The following is an 18338-nucleotide window of genomic DNA, read 5'->3' on the forward strand; positions in this document are numbered from 1 at the left end:
CCTGGCATGTGAGTGATACTGGAAATGCCATGGCAGGCCCCTCCGTTATAGGATGGAATGGAGAAGTAACTGGCCCCATCCTTCTCTGTTTTCCCAGGATGCTACAACATCTTGAACAGAACCACTGGCTAGACCACTGCACCAGAAGCCTTTTTGTGGAATTTGTGGTCTTCAATGCTAACGTAAACCTGTTCTGTGCAGTGACTCTGGTTGTGGAGTCCAACAATGTGGGTATGACGACCTCTTGGGGTTATTTCAGAGACAATTTGAAGGGAAGAGGGCAAAAGTTTTAAGGACTCTTGACTCCAGGTGTTTTGTTATTCTCAGGTGCCTTCTTTACTTCTGTAAGACTGGACAGTTTAACTTTCCTTCAGACATCGAAGAAGGATTTTGTCTGGTTTGTCACCTCACAAGTCATCTATTATCTACTCATCTGTTACCATGCCTTCATACAGGTGAATTGAAAATGTTAGGTGTAAATTCTCAAGACTGCCAGGTGTTATTTGGGAAACTCTACAATGAGCTATTACTAGGACTTTTCTAGAACCTGAATACAGTTAAAGAACTTATTTTCTACCTAGTGGTTCTTTTGATTTTCTGTAGCATTAATTCTCTAAATGAATACATTTGTACAGCTGTATTACTCCTATATAAGGTAATAGCAAGAGGTTGAAAATACAGTGAACACAGCAAATACTAACCAAAAAAATACAGATGACTGCACCCAAAGAATATATTTTAAGATAAACACAATATTTTGTTTTCAGGCTTAATAACTAATTTAGAAGTTTGATTAAATTTAAGCAACAGGAAAAAGAATGTGACTAATTAAAGCTGTATTAGAGGCCAACTTTTCCAGAAGCAGCAGCTGGGTAATTACAGAGCACAGAGCATAACCCATTGGGTTCAGGTTAAATATGACAGGTGTCCAGATGAATGCTTTGCTGGTGTTTCTAACATTTCTATGAGCAGTAGTGACTGGTGTGTGTGTGTGTGTGTTTAGGGTCGCCGACTAAAACGGCAGAGATGGAGATTCTTCACTAGAAAAAGAAATGTTCTGGACATGAGCATAATCCTCATTAGTTTTATCAGCTTGGGACTTAACATGAAGCTTTTTTCTCTTCTTAAGAAAAACATGGCACAATACCGCTATGACCGGGACAGGTAAGGAGTCTGAGGGGTACAAGGTATTCCTACTCAGTGTCAAAAGTCTACTGTTTACAAACAAGTATTCTCGCAAACTCCCCTTCCACCTCTACTCCCCTACTAGATCTGGGACAAAACTCAGACTAATGCACACAGGAGAGAAAACAATTAACTAGAAACCATTTATACCACTCATCAGGTTAAAAAACTTTCTGCCTTCACTGTATTCCAGGTAAGTGCTCATCAAGGCTTAAGCATTTAAATTTCACACACCAGGAATCTAGAATTGGTCATTTTACAATGTAGCCAAGGAATAAAGCCTAAGCATCATGTAGCTAAAATTTCTTAAATAAAACCCTAACAAACCCGTCCTTTAAATCCGAATGGGGTTGGTTTCTGGTGGGGATGTTCATTCATACCAACATAAATTCAGGTACCCAATGGGCACTTTCTCTGATGTTTCCCATAGGGAAAAGCTATTTCCCAGACCAAGTATAATCTTTCTAGTGGCCAACATGCTGCACCACTAATCCATTTAAAACTTTTCCTGAGGCAGCGTCCCAGGTCGTTTTATAGAGGGTTCTTAATATAGGGACAGTGGTTCTGTGTGGGGGTTGGCAGCTGAGGTCCATCCAGCCTGCTCTTTGGCATTGCCTCCGTCTTAAACAATAAAAGAACTGTGATTGAGTACCAAATTGCTCATAATGGGAGGTGGTGGCTTGGGGAGTGTGTCTTTCCAAGTAACCTAGTTGATAAAGCAGAAAACTAAAAATGCCTCTCACATATAACAAAATTTAATTGTTAACACTCCTCATTCACCCCGAGTTTATGATCTTTCACTCAGTGCTGTTGAGCCTGTTACATGGATGGCTACTGCCACAGAACAATGCAGAGTGCAACAGAAAACACACCAGCGTAGTGGGGGCTGGTCTTGAGTTCCAAGATGAATTCAATGACACACTTGCCAGCCAAACAATGCAGCCTTTTGCCAATACTCTCACATCCACAAGGTATGCGGCCACACAAATCATTCATATATCGGTTTCTGACCTAAAGGCCTGAGAGCAGCTGCATTTCAGCAGTGGGCATGCTGGAGAAACTGCCATGAGGAACTGATGATGGCATACAGTTCACACTCAGTAACTGTCAGCCTTCCTTGGTACAGGTTCATCAGCTTCTACGAGGTGATAAAAGTAAACTCAGCTGTCACCTACCTTGTGGGATTCTTGGTTCTACTGGCAACACTTCAGCTGTGGAACCTGCTACATCATAATCCCAGGCTGCAGGTTATTGGCAGAACACTGAGCCGATCCTGGGACGAGGTGGTGGGCTTCTTGCTGGTCCTCTTGATCCTGCTGACAGGCTATGCCATTGCTGTAAGCCCCCGCTCCCAGTGTCTTTGTTTTCCTTTGTATACTAGAGTCTTGTAATCACACTACTTAAGTCACTGTGTGGAAAACCATCAGTGCAAATGGACAATGAGTGTTGGAGAAAAGGCAGTGGAGTAAAAAACTGGTTTTAGTTATAAATTCATACTTAACTATAATTAAACTCATCTCTAAAATGAGGATAAAACTTAGCTCACAGGATAAAGATATAATTTACATGAAAACAGCAAAATGCAGTACTTAACAATACACAATACAAAGGAACTTATTAGGCATAGCAATTTTTGTAAAAACTTTATTGAGGTAATGTTTACACCACAATATATGCCTTAGGGGTACAGGTTTACACCTCCACAAATGTATGTTACTTCACCACATCCACCAGCAAGGCCCTGGTAATGACCCACTGGACCCCCCCACCTAGATACAGTGATTTAAATGGCCTCTAGCCCATGCCTTCTACATTGGCCTTGTCATCCATTACCTCCGCACAGAACTGCAGATGGGCTCCCCTCCTCTCCACACCCTCTCACTGGACTTTCTCCTTTTCAGTTTAACCTGCTATTTGGATGGAGCATCTCTGACTACAGAACTTTTTTCAGTTCAGCAGTGACTGTTGTTGGCCTCCTGATGGGAATCACTCCACACAAGGAGGTGAAAGACCCAATACAATTCTATTTGGTTTAATCTAACTAGGAAGGAGAATTGCTTCTAAATCCACCCCTGCTGCATTGCTGCACACTAAAAAAGGAGATAGATCCTTTGCCATTCCGTTTTTTTTTTTTTTTTTTTTTTTTTTTGCCATTCAGTTTTATGTACCGCCTAAGTATAGTTTTTGAGTGGTTGTTACTTTTATACATCTGCCCATTTGTAAGTACGGAGTCCCACATTCACTGCTCACATCCTTAACCTTATTGTCATGGACACGGAACCTAACTGGCACCCTCTTATCTGACCAGATTAACATGATTTGCTGCTTCTTTCTCTATGGCCCTTTCAAGTGTACAATAGAAGTTTGACTTTAAAAAATAGGGAGGTATAGTTCTAGGTTGAACTCTGTTTATAATCAATATATACTTATTTCATAGAGTGGATTCTTTTCCCCAAAGGACTACCAATATACACCTCAGCCTTCCAACTTAAAAGGTAAATTTAGGTGGGGCCTCCCTGGTGGTGCAAGGGGTTAAGCGAAGCACTGTGAAGCTGTCTGCAGCCTCTGCAGCACCAGTTCAATCCCCGGCCAGCCAGGGAGCTACCCACATGGTGCAGCAGACCTCTCCTGACTTGCCCGCTGCTCCCCTCAGCAGTGTATTTCAGTCAGTCTGCCTGTTCTGTTCCCAACTCTGTCTCTGGTGAATCCTCTCGCCCCACTCTACCCTCCCCGCAAACCACCCCCCTGCACCTCTGGCCTGTACCCTAGTTCTTGTATGCATAAATAAATCTTTAAAAAAAAAAAAAAAGTAAAGCTAGGAATCTCCTAAGGTTTAGAGCCCAAACACTAGCACATATATTGAATAGTTTTGATCAGGGGAACAAAAACACAGTTCAAATTTATAAAATTAGCAAGATTTTTATCAAGGCTTATTCTGATAACCTAGACTCGAAAGGTAATTAATTGGATAAGCTAACAAATTCTAAACACCATTTATTAAATGTAAAAAGAATGTTAAGGAAACTTAATTTTAATAAGCCCTAAATTTGAAAGACCTTATGCTGAAAAGCAAAAAAAAAAAAAAAAAAAAAAAAAAGGCCAAATTCAGACACTTCTAAAAATAAAATGGAAAAACAAAACAAAACTTTTTAAACCCACAGTAAAGGCCTGTTTTCTCTAGCTAACCTGTTAAGATTTTATTGGAATGTTTCTCTGTTTAGAATAGAAGGTTCCTGGTATGGCAGAGTTTTCGTTATCATTTCTGGTATGTATTTATTCTTGAATTCACTCTTTGAAGCTTCCACATTTAGTTTGTATTTTCCAGAATTGCCTAAATTTACATGGGCTGCAAATCATTTATAATTCCATTGCAACTCACCTGTTTTCTTTTGAAAGCCCTGAAATCATATTTTTATACCCTTAGTTATCCTTCTTGTTCTTCTGTCCACTCAAAAGTATTTTTCTTAATATTTTTGCTTTTCTCCTTGGTTACCACCAGTTTGTTTTATGTGAGTATATCCAAACATTAGCACATTAACTTACCTTTTTAAAGTAGAATTAATTTGTCAGTGTTTAAACTCAAAAGTGTTTTATTGTCTTTCCAGGTTATTGCTTTAGACCCAGTCCTGGGTGTCTTCCTGATCCTCACCAGTGTGATCTTGATGGGACTTGTGATCATTAACCTTTTTGTTTCTGCCATTCTAATGACTTTTGGTAAAGAAAGAAAGTCCCTTAAGGTAGGTAATTCTCTAACTTGGTAATTGCAAAATAAATTATATCATGATGCTTTATCACTGGAAAAGCTCAACTATACTGCTGTTAGGATTATAGGCTGACCATGTAGCTTATCAGCATATCCCTTTTTATTTGTCATCATTGCTCTGCCAACCATTTTCTGGGGAAACCCAAATTGCCAAGTGCTCTAGCCACTATCCTCTAAAGAGCTTGCCCTCAACCACTAGGTAGCAAAACCTATCATTCCAATGCCTGACAGTAAATTAAACAAAATAGTATCTTTGTTAGGGGGAAGTGATGTCCTGAGTTAATCCCATACAGGCTTTGTGGACTCCACCCCCACTCCAGACTAAAACCATCAGGACATTGGGGAAGACAAATCCCATCACCACCAAGGGGAGGGTGGCTGGGACCTGAGGGTGGAGTTGGGCAGCCAGGTTGGATATAAAAAACCAAACACGTGGGCCTAGGGCTCTCTCTGGCTCGCGATCGCTCGCCTCCCGGCTTCACCGCTCCTGGCTGGCGGCCAGCTCTCAGAGCGCCATTTTGGGGTTCCAGATCGGCGGATCGGGTAGGACTCATTTAAAACTTTGTCTCCCGCTTTTCTCCCAGAGCTGTACATTTCCTCATTTCCCCTTCCCTTGTAAATAAACCTTTTATTAACCTTTCACGTGTGCCTGCAGTAGAGCATTGATAAGTCCTTTTAGGCGCGCGGGTGAGGACCCACAGTCAGGCACCCCGTTTTGTATCGGGGTTGCTCTACAACATCTTCACTATTTATATTTACAATTTCTTTGTATCTTTGGTACTTTTCTCTAACATTAGCAACAATTCCTTACCTTTTTGCTTTCAAACAGACTCGGAAAGAAGCTACACTGATAAACGTGCTGCTACAGAAGCTCTCGAGTTTGTTAGGAATCCAGTGCAACAGAACACAATGAAGTTTTAAAAGGTGAACTATTCTAATTTACTTAGTCTGGCTTACTACTTATCTTTGCATAATCTAACTTAGAAGTTTTAATTGTTAGCAAGGAGTCAAAATCCCCTTGGCAACAAGTTCTTGGCACTATTAGGAAAAGGTTAAAGCTGCAAGAGTGATACAAGATCAACCACCTCTGCTGACAAAGAACACTCACCACCTATGTTCCAAGAATGAGTCAGATGTGACCTCACTGCAGCTTATTAAAAATAAAAGATAAAAAGCCTGAGATTTGGCTGATAGGGAGTCCTATACTAGGGCTGTTACCTGTAACAGTAACCAAGCAAACTCATAGATGACATCAGGCGTAAATACACAATGGAGAAAGCAATGGAAATGGGCTTCTTACTACTGCAGGCCTCTGCATTACCTAGGGAGCCAACGGTGAGGTCTGGCTCTGGCTTGTGCTAGCATGGTCTTTTGTTTAAAATACTCTCCACTGGGGCCTCCCCAGTGGCGCAGCGGTTGAGCACTGGGTTGCGAAGCTGCCCACAGCCTCTGCAGCGCCGGTTCGATCCCCGGCTGCTCCCTGGCCACCAGAGGAGGGTCCCACCTGGCGCGCAGACCTCTCCTGCCGCCCGCTGCTCCCCTCAGCAGTGTACTTCGGTCCTTCTGCCTGCTCTGCTCCCTGCTCTGGCTCTGGTGGATTCTCTCACCCTCCCGCACTTCTGACTGTACCCAGGGCATGTATAATCAAACAAACAAACAAACAAACAAATAAAAATACATGCCTCTTAAAAAAAAAAATTAAATACTCTCCACTAAAACCCAAATTGATACCTCATCATTTGAAAATGCAGTAGAGAAAGCAGAGCACAGAATCTTTACTTTTATTGTCACCTACTGAGCTAGAGATACAAACCAATCAAAAACATTAAAGTTGCTTGAAGTGTACAGATATGCTACACAGGAGCCAAAGTCTTACCTTCCAATCCCAAAGCCATCCCTGTGAAGGATGGTCTCAGCTACGGGGGCAGAGGAGCATGTAGGTAACAGTAAGTCTCTTCTATCCAGGAAAGCAATGAACTACTACAGCCACATGGGCACCGAAATCGTATCTGAGATCAATTTTTAAAGGTTCTCTTAATTATAAAGTTTTCAAATGAAAACAGGAACCCCTCTTCTCCTGTAGGCTTTCCAGCTCACTACCCAAGAAACTTGAGTACTTCTATTAAGGCAACTGGAAGCCCACCTTAATCTTGAATGGTGACTTCTGTCCAGTATGTGGCCTGACCTTCCTTTGCCAGTAATCCAACAGAACACGCTATAGGGAAAAACAGGAATTTACAGTGCTGTCCTGTGGTAAAAGGAAAACAGCACTCAAAATAAAGCAAAAGGCCACAGAGGGCTCCCTGAGAATCCAGTAGAACTAAGAGAGGCCTTCAACTTTCCAAATAAACTTTTGCCACTGGATCCAGGTGGGACAGTGCCCTGCAGCAAGGAGTAGTGTATATGTCAGTGAGAGGACCCAGCTTCCAAGAACTGTGACAATGGCTTCCTGAGTCATTTTCTCTCCCATTCCTATTCGAGTGAGAAAATACACAACTTGGCCTTGATTCTCACTAACCATGAATCCCACTCAATAGAGCGGTTTGTTTCTAGGTCTAGAATCTCAGCACAGGGCTGAGACTCATGAAGCGCTCTTCTTCGTTGCCCAGCCACCTTGCAAGCTCTCCCCACAGTGCTTACACCTTCTCACACCCTTCTGGACGGGTGGCGGGATGGGCAAGGAGAGAACCTGGGACCACATGGACGGGAAATGGACAAGCACAGGCGCCAGGAGCTGGCTGCTCCAGCCTCAGAGTGTCCAACCGATAGTCTCTTAGGAGCAACAAAGAACTGGAAAGCAGCAGAATCTGGTAGAGCAGGAAGAGAGCCCAGAAGGAGTGTGCTCAGTGATGGTTAAGAGATGAAACAGAATTTCATGGAGATTCTTTGTTACAAGGAAAAACTGCTCAGTCTCAACTCCCAGAACTTGGACACTGTCTGGTTTAAGAGGCCTATGTTTTCTTTTTCAACTCTTCAAATCTCCGGGAAAGATCATCAAAGTCAATGTCCTCAGATGCTGAGGTATTGGCACCAGCCGATGCAGTTGGTAGTGTGTCTGGCACAGATGGCAACTCTGGTAGCACAAAGTTGTCATACGATACGTCCACAGGTCTAGGAGGGGGCTTTGTAGAGGCTTCTGGTTTGGGTCCAGGACCTAATTAATGTAGGGTAAGAAGCAGAGTTACAAACACCAGAGAAGTGTCTCAGATCCTCAAAGCCCACAAACCCCTTTGGCAGAAACATTAATTTTTAAAGGTCAAATCTGCAGGACAGTTAAGAGCTACATTCTCTAACTGGAACTGACTCCTAGCTGCTTTATTTCCTATTGGTGAGGAAAAAGTTTCACTTTCTCTTAAGAATTATAGTGCTTAAGACCTTGGTACACAGGGATACATTTAAATAAATGGTTCCCTTTCACAGGATCTGATATGTATTTCTGGCTTTCTATATTTTACAAGTTAAAATCATTCCCCTCTATATACTGTGCATTCCCATTTCTATGTAAGGTCTAGAACAGGAAAACCTAAACTATAGTTTTAGAAAATAGAAGTGCTTACCTTTGGAGGTGGCTTTTTGGGGTGATGGAAATACTCTCTACCTTTCCTACGGTGGCAGTTACAGGGTATATACACATACACACATATATACAGCAAGTCCGCAAATAATGCCATCTCATTACGATGATCTAATTGCCTATGTTAGAGCTTGGCAAGTGTTGAATGAAACGTCATTCAAGGATCTGCTTTTGTTATGTTTTGCTTAGGTTCTTAAAAACAGACTTTTGTATTTCAAAACTGCCTCCAATTTTATCTCCTCTCTGGAAGTGTTTTATTTTGAGTGGATTTTTGTGAAGTCACTGAGCTATGTTCATTTATGATTTTTGCCTACTTCTCCTCTTTAACGGTCCCATTTTAAAAAAGAGGTATTTCCTGACATAATGGAGGCTGAAGCAGCGGGAGCATAAAGAACTTGAGTGTGACTGAAAACTAGAGTGATGCTGCTAATATAAACAGGAGACTTGGGACTTGCGGGGGCAGGGCGAAGACCGAGAAAAGTCTCTTCTTTGTGGAAGAGGGTAATCCTGAGTTCTGTTCTGCCATACTGCAGGGGGAAGAGGACAGGGTGTGTGGGGAGAATGCCAAGAACAAGAAAACCATCCTGAGGGGGGAGCAGTAATGAGAAAAGAGCAGCAGAGAGTTCAGCTATGACCCTTGAGGGTTTCTGACTGACACTTACCAACAATCTGTGCAGAAGAGACATTCATATCAGCATTGTCATCAACCTGAAACACAAAGATTGTTACCACAGGAGAATGGTATCACTGGGAAAAATACCAGTACCAAATGTCCCTATGTTTTTCAAAAGCCAAGCAGCTCAGCAGAAGCAACAGAACCTGCTACAAAGATGGGCCTCCCCGGTGGCGCAGCGGTTGAGCGCTGGGTTGCGAAGCTGCCCGCAGCCTCTGCGATGCCGGTTCGATCCCCGGCTGCTCCCCGGCTCCGGAGGAGGGTCCCACATGGCGCGCAGACCTCTCCTGCCGCCCGCTGCTCCCCTCAGCAGTGTACTTCGATCCTTCCGCCTGCTCTGCTCCCCGCTCTGGCTCTGGTGAATTCTCTCACCCTCCCGCACTTCTGACTGTACCCAGTGCATGTATAAACAAAACAAACAAACAAATAAAATAAAGAAATAAATAAACATGCCTCTATAAAATTAAAAAAAAAAATTATAAAAAAAAAAAAAAAAAAAAGAAAACATCCTTCCATCCCTTGTACTTTTCTCTGATATTCCAACCAGAGAGATACCATGCTGAATTCTTAACTGCCAAGCAAAGAAAAAGCTTATAGCACCATCACACCTCTCTTAAATTTGGCACCTTCACCTTCCATCCAGAGAGAAAGAATTAAACCACTCCAAGAACCGAGTACTCAAATGTTGATTATCTTACACCTCATTCCTACAAATAGTTGTGGACAATCCTACAACATGTTGAAAACCAAAACATAAACTTTCAGGTCCAAGATAAAAATCAAAGGAAACACTAAGCAAGTTCAGGAACATTGCTACGTTCAGGGCATCTCTGTATGTAATGTCCACAGCATGTGCCTAGTTTGTTTTCTCAGTAAATTGATCAGATGGAGCAGGTCTCAAAAAGCACACATTAGCTGAGGAAACAAGGCTGGAAGAAAACAAGTCATCTAATTATAAACCAAAGCTGTTATAATCACCTACAGTTCAAGACATCACTTCCATATTAGCTGTATATAGTCAGTTTTAACTACAAGATTAAAATATAAACACCAGCTTACTATGTTTCTGTCTAGTCATTCCAAGAAAGAAAAAGAAAAAGTTAAGTACCCTACTGGAATTTTCTAGGAGATCTGCAGCACCCCTCTGATTCCTGGCTTAACTGCAGACAAAGCATTGCCACCAATAATGCTGCCCCCATCACCACTCCACATTTCCAGGGTAATGGTTAAGCAACGTAAGAATCCAAAGCAAAAGGATTGTTGGTACTAGAAGTTGATCAAAATTTTGCCTTCCCTGTAGCCATCATTTTGCTCTCTTCACGGGATTCACTCTTCTGCTGCTTATAAAAGAGGCTGGGGCACTTACAGATTCATATGATGGGGGAGTTGCTGGTATCTGAGGTGGATGAATATTGGGAAAAGTCCCCATTGGCAATCCATTGAAATCTGACTGCAAGAGGAGAAAGGCAATATCAGAAATACTGCCCCCAACTTGTAATTTCTAAGGTTTGTGTATGGACAGGAGAAATACATATATAATATATAGAATATATTATATATAGGAAGACATTTTTAAAAATCTGGAATGCTTCAGATTATATTTGGTCTTTACATATGATCAGAAGGAATCTAGATTTTTAAAAATTTTTTTAATTATTAAATCAATTGCTCCTCTGTCTAAAAGGGAATAACTCTATTCAGACATTTGTAGTAGCAATGATCATTAGCTTTTCTACAAAGGAAGCTTTTCTATCTAGTAATAAGTGGTTGTTACTCACTTTTCAGAAAAAGCTATTAGTGTTCCCATAACAGATCCCAAAAATGTCCAGGGAACCTATGGATTTTTCGTAGCACCATCTCTCCAGATTTTCCCCACTTCATTAACTACAGTTGAACCAAAAGATTTCCTGTCAATCCCAATCAGTACTAAGTTCTAATACCAAATGTTCTTACTGTTAAATCCTCTTGACAACCTACAATTCCTAAATATATTTACAGAACCAACTCGTCATCTTATCTGTTACATTTTCTATACTTTACACCTGTACTGATTTACATGTGTACTTACCGGTCCCTTTGGAAGTGGGTACGAGAAAGGAGTATTTGGAGATGGCATTGGCATTGGCATTGGCATTGTCACTGTTCCATCAGGTCCACCAACTGGTGCTGTGAATCCGCCCCCTCCTCCTCCTCTTCCAGAGCCCCCTTTCTTCACATAATCTGTGAATCCAACATCAATAAGATCTGTCTCTACCCCAGGAGGAGCTTCTGCCTGAGAAAGAGAAAGAAACCCACACTGTAAAACCACACTTCAGGCCAGGTTCCCCAGGAAGGTGTCATGGGACAAAGACCTGTGGAGAAGTGAATGAGGCAAGGCTGGGTGGAGGGAGAAGCTAGGTTGTACCTGCTGCAGTTGTCCTTGACCCCCGCCCTGCTGGACACTCAGCTGTGAATGAGCCACTAGTCACCAACACTCCCAGAAGTTCGGGAAATAATGCTGCTGTCCTAAAGAATGCGTGTGTTTACAGTGGGGGAAAGGTGCCTGAGCAGCAAACCAGAGCATCCCATCAACCTTAACTGCTGCTTGATTATTTTTTTGCTCATCGGGCCTCCTTACACTGTGAGCCTCTGCAGAAAAGCCCTCGTTATTATGTGTCTTTGTACTGGCAGCTTTTTGTGCAATGTCTGACACGTGGCTAGGACCCAATAAGTTTCAGGATCTCATTTGGACTTGGGGTATTTCTTGTTAGAAATATAAGGGAGATTCTCAATTCCTTGAACTTCATGGAAGAACAGCAATAATGAATTGCTTTGTATTTGACTCAAGGTTTGTACTTTTTCAGAGTTCTTTCAGTCACCCAAACAAAAATACAAATATGCAAGACATAAACTCCCACACAAACTTGGGTTAGAATATGGGCATTTTCCAGTCTGAAAGACTGGACTTACCATGACCACAGAGTCAGGCTCATAGGGCACATTGTAGTTCTTGGCAATTTCAATCAGGTATCTTTCCACCAGGATTTTGGGTGGGGCTTCCACACTCAGTTTGTGCATTAGCTGTGTAAGTAAAAGACCCACAGTTAATATGAAGCTATACCAACCAGGTTAAGCCTAATATGTCTTACTTCGCTCCTCTCATTTTTAGGTAAATGGTGGGAAAACATGAGGCTCCTCCCAGTTAAATATTTCTTTTCACCACAAATCACAAGGGACACAGAGGACCTCACAATCAGAGGTACGGGACAGGGGTTAAGTTGACTGCACTGCCCCAGAGAGCCACCATCTCACTCTCACTATGAAATGTGCAGCCTAGACTAACTCTGCCACGGTAGTGGCACCTCCTAGAATCACTGCAGGCAAGAAAAATAACCTGCCTTCACCCTGCCCATTGTTCATGTTTAACAAGTATGTTTGTTACCCGGTCATTCACAGTTCCAATCTGGTTGGTCCTACATAACTTTCCATATTCCTTGCTGTACTTGGCACAGAGCTGATCAGCAACCTATAGAGAAAAAGGAACAGTAAATAAACGTGGAAGCTGTGCCTAGAGAATGCCTCAAGCTTTCAATTCAGATATTTCTCAACCTATGGAGCCACAACTATGTACCAAAGCTATTATGATCATTATAATACGCACTCAAAATATTATATAGTCTTTTACAGTCTCTGTGGAAAAGTCACTATTAAATCATACAACTAATGGTACAAACAGAATGACACTGTGGTTAAGTGCAACCAAGGAAAAGTAAAACATGCTATTAATGGTTTATAACAGAAGAATCAGATCTGATCAGAAAAGTCAGCTGAGGTTTATGGAACAGTGATACTTCACCAAAATGGAAAGGATAAAGGAGGGGAATGATGAGCACTCCTTGAAAAAGACAAGAGCATATTAAAAGGCCTCTGGCTGAAAAAAAGGGCCAATCATCAAGCCAAAATAAAGACTCTGATGCAGAGCCTGAGGGAGGAATGTGGCAGGGAAAGTAAGGTAGGGTGGTGGTATACCTACCATGTTAGGAGTTTCCTTTCTATCACAGAAACAACAGAAAGCTACTAAAGAGCTTTAAAATAAGGGGGGTAAGGGGAGGTTTCTGGTGGCCCAGTCTCTACTATCACCACTGCGGTCTGACAGCTAACCCACATATGGCGCAGCAGACCTCTGTCTCGCCTGCTGCTCCCCTCAGCAGTAGATCCACCTGTTCCGCTCCCCACTCTTGTCTCTGGTGAATCCTTTCACACACAAACACCTCCTCCCCCCACCCCACCCCCAGCACCTCTGGTCTACACCCCAGTTCTTATATGCATAAATAGATAAAAATAAATCTTAAAAATAAATAACATGTAAATTTTGGTTTCATCTGGAATTAACTTTGTATAAAGGAGTATAAGAGAAACTGAAAATGAGAATGAATTTAAAAGTCTGTATAAGAATTAGATGCCAAAAGAAAAGAAAAAAAGAATTAGATGCCTTCCCTATGAACTGGAAGAAGATATTTGCACATCAAACATCCAAGGAAGGGCTATTTACCAAACTATATGAAGAACTCAGTAACAATACCAAAAGATCCACTCAAAACAGGCAAAAGACCTAAATAGACACTCCCCAAAAAGACATACAGATGGCCCACAGACATGGAAGAAATGCTCAACATCAATTATAAGGAAAATGCATATCAGGGACTCCCTGGTGTCACAAGGGGTTAAGCTGCAACCTATGAAACTATCCATAGCCACTGTAGCATGAGTTCGATTCCTGGCCAGGGAACTGACCCATATGGCACAGCAGACCTCTCCTGACTCGCCCACTGCTCCCCTCAGCAGTATATTTCAGTCAATCCGCCTGTTCTGTTCCCCTCTCTGTCTCTGGTGGGTCCTCTCACCCTCCCCCCATACCTCTGGCTTGTACCCCAGTTATTGTATACATAAATCTTAAAAAAAAAAAAAAAAAGAAAATGCATGTCAAAGCCATGAACTATATCATCTCACCCCTGTGAGAATGACCTAGATCAAAAAGACTAGAAACAAGTGCTAGCAAGAAATGATGTAGAGAAAAAGGAACATTCATTCATCCACTGTTGGTGGAAATATAAACTGGAGCAGTCTCTACAGAAAATGGTATGGAGATTCCTCAAAAAAATAAAAATGAATATACCATATGATCCAGCAATATACTTTTAGGATTTACATAAAAATATGAAAACTGTAAATGTGTGACCACTTAAGTACTCTCATGTTCACAGCAACAGAATTCACAACAGTCCAGTCATGGAATCAACCTAAATGCCCATCGATGGATGACAATAAAGAAATTATGGAATATGTACTTGGGGGGCACATGAAAGTTTGCTCCTTAAAAAAATTATTCAAGTTTGCAAAACATTATTTTATAATAAAAGGCCCGAAAAGGAAGAAAAAGCAAATATTCAAAATCTATTTCAAAGGCAACTTGAGAAGAGCACAACGCATCTGGTCAAGTAATTAGAAATGATTTATGACAACCAAGCTTTTTAACAAAATGAAAAACTATATCCATCACTGAAACCATATGTACTCACTATTTTCAACTCCGCCACTTCTGACTGGAGTCGAGGAGCAGCCCAGATCAATGTAGACACAGATTCAGCCAGACCAGGATCTAGCTCCCTAAAGGGTAAAAATAAAATTTAACGTTCTTTAAAACAAACCAACAAAACCCTAGCATCTGTATTATATGCTTGATAGCCTCTAAAGCCACCTCACAAATCTCACAGAATTCTCACAATAACTCTAGTCTTCCAGTCAATACCCAAACCTAAGTCTCTGATTTCAGATTCTGTATTTTTTTTTCAACAGTTGTCTATGTTAAGATCAGGCCTTCAAGCAAATAGTAAGAAATAAGGTGGTCTGTAAAGCCCCTTAGTGTTACCTTCCCTTTTTCTCCAATTAGATTGTTGACTCAAAATAGCTCACTTCATTAAAGTTATACAAGATGACTAAATGACAGACATCTGCTGTATTATATTATGCCTCAAGTAAACAACAATATATTATGCACTTAAAAGCTGCTGACAGGCTAGAGCTCATGTTAAGTGCTCTTACCAAAAAAGAAAGGTGGGGACTGGCAAAGGAAACGGTTGGAGATGATAAATGTTTATTGCCTTGATTGTGGGGATGGTAGACAGGTGTATGCACATGTCCAAACTCATCAAACGATATATTAAAATATGTATAGTTTTTTCTCTGTCAATTATACCTCAGTGGAGGTATAATTTTTAAAGCTCAATAGAGCTTTATCTTACTTCATACACTTTATCTTACTTCATAGACTGAATGAGGCCAAACCGAGCCAGTAGCAGGTCACAATACAACTCCAGGATCTCCATGGCCTCCACGAGGTAGTCTTCTCGGATAATGTGCTCCACTCGGATCCGGGCTCGTTCATCTTTCCCAGCAGCCAGGTAGTCGGCAATCTCTTTTCTTGCTTTCTGGGCCAGTTCCGCTAAGGCACAAGTCCAACGACAGTCATGCAGCAGCAGTACACTGCGCCCTGGTCTACACATAGACTGCCACCCCCACAGAGAGGAGGAGATATTCCTACTACATCCTTGCTCAGGCTCCCTGAGCAAATCTAATCCTATCCCATCTAGTCTTTACCTTGCTACTTTGTCTAGGTAACACTATTATTTGTGTAGCCAAAAACTTCCACCATATTATTTACTCCACAGCACCAGAATATGCCCCTTTCCCTGAAATAAAGTGATTCGGTCTTACTCACAGAGTGGGGCAGAAATGTATTTAAGTCTTAAAAAGCTATGGGATCCCGGGGCCTCCCCGGTGGCGCAGCGGTTGAGCGCTGGGTTGCGAAACTGCGCGCGGCCTCTGCGGCGCCGGTTCGATCCCCGGCTGCTCCCCGGCCACCGGAGGAGGGTCCCACATGGCGTGCAGACCTCTCCTGCCGCCCGCTGCTCCCCTCAGCAGTGTACTTCGGTCCTTCTGCCTGCTCTGCTTCCCGCTCTGGCTCTGGTGAATTCTCTCACCCTCCCGCACTTCTGACTGTACCCAGTGCATGTATAAACAAGAACAAACAAACAAAACCAGCAAACAAATAAATAAAGCATGCCTCTATAAAAAAAAAAAAAAAAAAAAAAAAGACATGTTAAAAAAAAAAAAAAAAAAGCTATGGGATCCCTAAAACTTTACAGTACTAGACTGAATGAGCAAATATTGGGGTGCTAGACTCCAATGGCATATTTTAGGAAAGAAAATATAAGACAATCACGCAGTACTTACTTTTTTTTTTCTCCAGCAGTTTGAGACGATTTATGACTAATCTCAAATTGACTCGTAAACGCTCAGCTTTAAATCCAGAGCCCAGCATGCTGTGCTGTTCCTCCTGGAAAAAAGATAAGCACAGTGACAATTTTCAAGTTACACTTAGTTCAGAAACTAAAAACAGTTTAAAAATAGATTATTTGACACTATAAACCAGAATGGTTTCCTAATGCCATTCTGATATTAAGACATGATCTGGCAAGTGACATGACCTAATTCACATTTTAAAGGATCATTTAGGCTGTTGTGTGCATAACTAATTGGGGGATAATAGATAATAATGGAAGCAGGACCAAGACAACTCTTCCTATAGACCACAGAAGAGATGGAAATAACTCAGACTGGGGTAATTAGTAGTAATGGTAACTGAAGTGATTAAACTTGAGATCTATTTTGAAGGCACAGCTAAAAGAACCTGGTGATGAATGAAAAATGAGTATCTATGTATTGGTATAAAAGTGGTCTAACTACCCCAAAAATCTCATCAGGAGTAGTGATGCGATCAAAATTAGATTCAAATTCAAGCATATTCTCACAATTCCTCAAATCCTCCTATCAAGTCTCAGCCTATGGGAAAAAGGTGTTGCCCAAGATCACAGAAATAACATTAACATCTTATGTGCAGAGATACAGGGGACTCTAAAGGGAGAGAAGTCCAATGGACTAAGGTGGCCAACCAATGGTGCCCTGGTGGTAGCTGTGGTATGGTAACACATTTGACGAGGCATGAACCTGTACCTTTGAATCATTTTATTAACCAACATTATACCTCAATTTTAAAAAACAACACTAACAAAAAAAAGAGTTTAAAATTATGAGAGAGAAACAAAGGGTGAAAAGGCCAAAGCGGGGGGGGGGGGGGGGGGCGGCACACTATAAAATCCAACAACAGACTATTTACCGAAGTTTTCACTGAACAGTCAACAAAACCACCCCCTCACCCACAACACTTTAGTGTATACCATTGTGTACTGACCACTGTGCATTCCATTTCAAGACGCACAATTTCTTTTTCTCTCAATTCTGGACAATTTCTATTTCTCTCAATTCTGGATTTGAACTTCAGATCATATAGTGTCCAAATAAAAGCTAGGTCTAACAAAGTACCATGGAACAGGAAAACAAAATTTATGTAAGTTGAAGAACAATACTAGGAACACTGGTACACGTACGCATAAACAGAAAAGGCAGACTATTTTCCTTTAATGAAATTATCTTCAGAAGACTTTATCCTACATTTAATGTAACCCAGTTTGCAATGGGGCTTGTATGTGTGACACAAAATATCTGGATTCATTATACTGAATTATGTTTATCCATTCAGTAAATATTTACTGGGTGTCTCCATGTCAGACACTGGGTATATATTGGACCTAAAAAGGCACAATCCTTGCCTCCAAAAGGATATATTATATTGAAAAAAAAGTGGTAACTACAGTACTTTTTGGCAAAGACTAAAATTCTAGAGTGATTCTCAAACAGAAGTGATTTTTACCCCCAAGAGGACATCTTAATCACATACTACTATATGATTTTGCCTTTAAAAAACGTAACAAGGACCTCCCCTGGTGGTGCAGCGGTTGAGTGCTGGGCTGCGAGGCTGCCTACAGCCTCTGCAGCGCCGGTTCATTCCCCAGCCGCCGCTGGCGAGGGTCCCACAAAAAAATAAATAAATAAATAAATAAAAAATAAAAAACAAGGGCCTCCCTGGCGGCGCAGGCAGTTGAGCTCTGCACTGTGAAGCTGTCCACAGCCTCTGTAGTGCAGGTGCAATCCCAGCCAGCCAGCGAGAATCCCACATGGCACGGCAGACCTCTCCTTTCTCGCCC

The 18338-nt window shown here is 41.7% G+C and overlaps 2 protein-coding genes across 5 annotated transcripts in view; one reads left to right on the top strand and one right to left on the bottom strand.

Annotated features, from left to right (window-relative positions):
• Positions 1-5861, top strand: part of PKD1L3 (polycystin 1 like 3, transient receptor potential channel interacting) — a gene marked incomplete at both ends in the record, with an annotated part of 53231 nt that extends 47370 nt beyond the window's left edge. The window contains 7 exons of the mRNA XM_084256562.1: positions 98-231; positions 328-455; positions 1004-1164; positions 2312-2522; positions 3087-3188; positions 4791-4922; positions 5778-5861. Coding sequence (XP_084112688.1) covers positions 98-231; positions 328-455; positions 1004-1164; positions 2312-2522; positions 3087-3188; positions 4791-4922; positions 5778-5861 — 952 coding nt within the window. The remainder of the gene's footprint in view (positions 1-97; positions 232-327; positions 456-1003; positions 1165-2311; positions 2523-3086; positions 3189-4790; positions 4923-5777) is intronic.
• Positions 5862-7899: 2038 nt separating this feature from the next.
• On the bottom strand, positions 7900-16564 carry IST1 (IST1 factor associated with ESCRT-III; the record flags this gene model as incomplete). 4 transcript variants are annotated; one of them, XM_084257510.1, is made up of 9 exons in its annotated part: positions 7900-8102; positions 9185-9230; positions 10562-10645; positions 11264-11467; positions 12145-12255; positions 12617-12700; positions 14754-14841; positions 15496-15676; positions 16468-16564. In XM_084257510.1, the coding sequence occupies 9 exons, from the start codon at positions 16553-16555 to the stop codon at positions 7900-7902; spliced, it is 1089 nt and encodes a 362-aa protein (XP_084113636.1). The 4 variants fall into 4 exon arrangements, with proteins under 4 accessions (XP_084113636.1, XP_084113635.1, XP_084113634.1 ...); XM_084257509.1 differs by lacking the exon at positions 10562-10645 and having other exon boundaries at positions 16468-16555; XM_084257508.1 differs by lacking the exon at positions 9185-9230 and having other exon boundaries at positions 10558-10645; positions 16468-16555.
• Positions 16565-18338: the final 1774 nt, after the last annotated feature.

This window comes from Talpa europaea (assembly GCF_964194135.1).
Source record: "Talpa europaea genome assembly, chromosome: 16".
Taxonomy (NCBI): domain Eukaryota; kingdom Metazoa; phylum Chordata; class Mammalia; order Eulipotyphla; family Talpidae; genus Talpa; species Talpa europaea.